The sequence below is a fragment of the Portunus trituberculatus genome, chromosome 27 (genome assembly GCF_017591435.1).
Source record: "Portunus trituberculatus isolate SZX2019 chromosome 27, ASM1759143v1, whole genome shotgun sequence".
NCBI lineage: Eukaryota > Metazoa > Arthropoda > Malacostraca > Decapoda > Portunidae > Portunus > Portunus trituberculatus.
This window is the reverse complement of record NC_059281.1, coordinates 2869113-2874177: the sequence shown is the minus strand read 5'-3', so window position 1 is coordinate 2874177 and position 5065 is coordinate 2869113. Positions and strand designations below refer to the sequence as shown.

Genomic DNA, 5065 nt, shown 5'->3' with positions numbered 1-5065 from the left:
TCCTCTATCCTTCTGAGTCTGCTTGCCATGGCCAACACCTCCTTGCAGTTCTTTCAGAGCTGAATCTCACTTTCACAGGTCTTTTGTTACAACTTTTTTTTATCGTGATCGTATCTACCCACCTGCCTTATATCTAATATATCTTCCATCCATCTGTCTTCATCATCCTTTATTTCATCAAATATCTTATGCACCATATTTTTGACATGATCTTGTCTCTTAACTATACTTTCAATCACTGGTTCTTGTATTCCCGATATAATAATTGAGGAAGCCCTTTCACATTCTTCTCTTATTAGGTTGGCATTTTCCTTGATTTCTCCCTTCACCAGTCCTTTCATGTCACCCACCACTTTCTTCCACCCTAGAGCTCATTTTTGATAGCTCACTTCTTTCCTCATTTAAATCCCTGCTCAATTTTACAACCTCATTATACTTTCTTTCCACTAGTTCTTCAGACTTTTTAACACTTTTCTCAATTTCTCTCTTGTTTTGCTCCATTTTTCCTACACACTCCTCTGATTTCTTCTCACTTGACTCTACAGCTTTATTATTTTCTTCCACATTATTAAGTAAGGCATTCAACACTTTATCTTGTTTGCTTAGTTCATTTTTCAACTCTTCAAACTGGCTTCTCATATTCTCTGCTTCTGTCTCAAACTGTTTGACCTTCCTCTTAAGGCCTACAACATCACCCATCAAACTTCTAATCAGACCCTTATTTCTCCTGGAATTATCAATTAATTGTACACAAACACTCCTTAAGGTTGACTCATCCATATTCATGACATCCTGATAGTCTTCTATGTCACTTACGTCTTCTAAATCAAAACTTACTGATTTAGCTTCTTGTGCCTTCTCTGCCAGTCTCTCAAAAGTTTGCATTATATCACCTTTTTCATCTCTTCTGTCCAGGATCATTCTCCCAGCAACTCTGTCACCTGCCTCCGTCATGTTTGTTTACATCCTCCTGGGAGAGCTTCACTTGTGACCATCTAGATCGTCACTTTCCAGAATAAATCAGTTATTTCAACACTTCTCAACAGTTATAGCACTTCACAAATACAAAAATGCGGTAGGGACACCACGGTTGTTGCCTCCTTCAGCAAATTCAAGGCAGAAAACCTTGGACCTACTTCAGCCGTGGTACATTGGAACCATGCGTGCTTTGGGATCCGAGTGGTCTCCAAGCGCACGGGTTCGAATCCTGTCCACGGTCCGAGTGTAGGTTGGGTTTCACTGGGGCAACGGTTTCCTAGCGGGTGGGCTTTGAGATAGGGAGTACCCAAAAGTATCCCTTTAGCCCATAAATTCTCGTGAAAAGCCCACATGGTAAAAAAAAAAAAAAAGCTGCTTCCCGGAATCCGCCATCTTGGAGAGAGAGAGAGAGAGAGAGAGAGAGAGAGAGAGAGACGCACCACTCACGCCGGGAAGAGAGGACGTGTGTGACTCCGCTCCTGCTTTTGAAGAGTTCTTTTTCCTGGACTTTGCAATAAGTAAGAGCAAGAATGGCTGTGGATGACTGCAAGGTGTGTTTGGAGAGTGTTTCTGCTACGTGCAGTGGTGTGGTGTGCGAGGTGTGTGATCGGTGGCTTCACACAGCCTGTGTTGGGCTGCTGAAGGCGTCTTCCAAGATGCTCAACCACAAGAACATCGTGTTTTTGTGCGACGATTGTATAGAGGATGCCAAGGAGAGGATGAAGGACAGGAAGGAGGACAAGACTGATAGGGCGACACAAACAGGGACAAGTGAGACCAGCAGCAATGACACACAGACCGAGGATGCCCAGGTTGGGGGCACTCAGACTGTGCACGCCCCGCAACCCCAGCAGGACAAGGCCATGCAGACGGAGAGAGTGAGAGAGCAGCAGCAGCAAAGTAGAGGACCGACCAAGAAGATGATAGTGAAGAAGTAAGTCCCCAATCTGCATCGTTGGGGACAGTATACGATCAAGAATACTGGTGCCCACCTCAGAAGCAAGGTGAGCGGAGCCTCACAGGAGTGCCTGAGGGGAGCCAGGAGATCAAGAAGAAAGTGCATGAGAAGACCGAGTCAGTTGAAAGCGGCCTGCTGGTGATCCAGGGCGGCGGCAACGACCTGGAGAGGGTCGGGGAAGAAGAGACTGTGAAGGAGGTGGTGGAGGCAGTGAAGGCTGCTGAAGCCAAGAAGATGTGTGGCAGTGGTGGGTGTGATGCGACGGCCAAGAGAAGGAGAGAGGTATGAGCGGCTGAGGAGGAGGACGAATGCCAAGATCCAGGAAGAAATGTTGAAGCTGAAGCTGGACTGGTTGAAGAAGAAGACGGGCAACGTCAGCTTCATCGACCTGGACCCCGTCTTGTGGGAAGGCTTGGACTTCCTGCTGGACGGGGATGGGCGGACAGCTGCGTGAGTGGGTGTGCGCAAGGTCTACGGTGTGTGTGGATGCGGCCTGAATGAGAAATGGATGTGCACCGAAGCAAGGAAGAAAGGACAACAAACAGGCAAGGTCATGTATGAAATTTGGTTGTTTGAATGTAATAGGAGGGGGCATTGGTAAATTTCAGGATACACCAAAATAACCCCTTTTTCACATATTTCACTTCTTTAGACAAATTGTGTGTTTTGCCTGCAATTCTGAGTTTTGTTGCATAAAACGCTGGAATACACCAAAATAACCCGTTTTTTACATATTTCAGTTTTTTAGACAAATAGTATGTTTCCGTAGCATTTCTGTGTTTGGTGGAAAACAGCTAAAAACTTAATAAATTACACGTTTTTCTTAATTTTACTTTGGATTCTCTATACTAGCTTGTTTTCATCAATTTTATCGTTTTGAAGCAAAATAATGTAAAATGACGAATAAGCACAATTTTCAATCGAGATATTTTTTTTTTCATAAAACACCATAAAAACACTTGAATAAGACGTTTTAACAAATATAGTGTTTTACCTGCATTTCTGAGTTTGGTGCATAAAAAGCTAGAATACACTAAATTAACTCACTTTTGACATATTTTACTTCCTTAAACATATATTGTGTTTTGCCTGCATTTCTGAGTTTTGGTTCATAAAAGGCTGGAATACATCAAAACAACCCCTTTTTGACATATTTCACTTCCTTAAACAAATAGTGTGTTTTCCCTGCATTTCTGTGTTTTCTTACATAAATCGCTGGAATACACCAAAATAACAACCCCTTTTTGACATATTTCACTACCTTAGACAAATAGTGTGTTTTGCCTACAATTTTGAGCTTTGTTACATAAAACGCTGGAATACACCAAAATAACCCCTTTTTCACATATTTCACTTCCTTAGACAAATAGTGTGTTTTTGCCTGCAATTCTGAGTTTTGTTGCATAAAACGCGTGAATACACCATGAATAAGACGTTTTAACAAATATGGTGTGTTACATGTATTTCTGAGTTTGGTGCATAAAACACAGAAATGATACGGAAACACACTATTTGTCTAAAAAAACTGAAATATGTAAAAAACGGGTTATTTTGGTGTATTCCAGCGTTTTATGCAACAAAACTCAGAATTGCAGGCAAAACACACTATTTGTCTAAAGAAGTGAAATATGTGAAAAAGGGGTTATTTTGGTGTATTCCAGCGTTTTATGTAACAAAACTCAGAATTGCAGGCAAAACACATTATTTGTCTAAAGTAGTGAAATATGTCAAAAAGGGGTTATTTTGGTGTATTCCAGCGTTTTATGTAACAAAACTCAGAATTGCAAGGAAAACACACTATTTGTTTAAGGAAGTGAAATATGTCAAAAAGGGGTTATTTTGATGAATTCCAGCGTTTTATGAACCAAAACTCAGAAATGCAGGCAAAACACAATATATGTCTAAAAAAGTGAAAAATATAAAAAATGGGTTATTTTAGTGTATTCTAGAGTTTTATGCACCAAACTCAGAAATGCAGGCAAAACACTTTATTTGTTAAAACGTCTTATTCATGTGTTTTTAAGGTGTTTTATGAAAAAAAACTATCTCTATTGAAAATTGTGCTTATTCGTCATTTTACATTATTTTGCTTCAAAACGATAAAATTGATGAAAACAAGCTAGTATAGAGAATCCAATGTAAAATTAAGAAAAACGTGTAATTTAATCAGTTTTTAGCTGTTTTCCACCAAAACACATAAATGCTATGGAAACACACGATTTGTCTAAGGAACTGAAATATGTAAAAAATGGGTTATTTTGCTGTATTTTATGCAACAAAACACAGAATTGCAGGCAAAACACACTATTTATCTAAGGAAGTGAAATATGTGAAAAAGGGGTTATTTTGGTGTATTCCAGCGTTTTATGTAACAAAACTCAGAATTACAGGCAAAACACACTATTTGTTTTAGGTAGTGAAATATGTCAAAAAGAAGTTATTTTGGTGAATTTTTAGCGTTTTATGTAACAAAACTTTTATGTAACAAAACACAATATATGTTAAGGGAAGTGAAATATGTCAAAAGTGGATTATTTTAGTGTATTCTAGCGTTTTATGCACCAAACTCATAAATGCAGGAAAAACACTATATTTGTTAAAACGTCTTATTCATGTGTTTTTAAGGTGTTTTATAAAAAAAACCTATCTCGATTGAAAATTGTGCTTATTCGTCATTTTACATTATTTTGCTTCAAAACGATAAAATTGATGAAAACAAGCTAGTATAAAGAATCCAAAGTAAAATGAAGAAAAACGTGTAATTTATTAAGCTTTTAGCTGTTTTCCACCAAAACACGGAAATTCTACGGAAACACACTATTTGTCTAAAAAACTGAAATATGTAAAAAACGGGTTATTTTGGTGTATTCCAGCGTTTTATGCAACAAAACTCAGAATTGCAGGCAAAACACACTATTTGTCTAAGGAAGTGAAATATGTGAAGAAGGGGTTATTTTTGTGTTTTCCAGGGTTTTATGTAACAAAACTCAGAATTGCCGGCAAAACACACTATTTGTCTATGGTAGTGAAATATGTCAAAAAGGGGTTATTTTGGTGTATCCCAGCGTTTTATGTAACAAAACTCAGAATTGCAGGGAAAATACAATATTTGTTTAAGTAAGTGATATA

The 5065-nt window shown here is 38.6% G+C and overlaps 1 protein-coding gene across 1 annotated transcript; it reads right to left on the bottom strand.

Annotated features, from left to right (window-relative positions):
- Window positions 1–342: 342 nt before the first annotated feature.
- LOC123509925 (puff II/9-2 protein-like) lies at window positions 343–954 on the bottom strand. The gene has a single exon (XM_045264550.1). It carries the CDS (start codon window positions 952–954, stop codon window positions 343–345), a length of 612 nt encoding a protein of 203 aa, XP_045120485.1.
- Window positions 955–5065: the final 4111 nt, after the last annotated feature.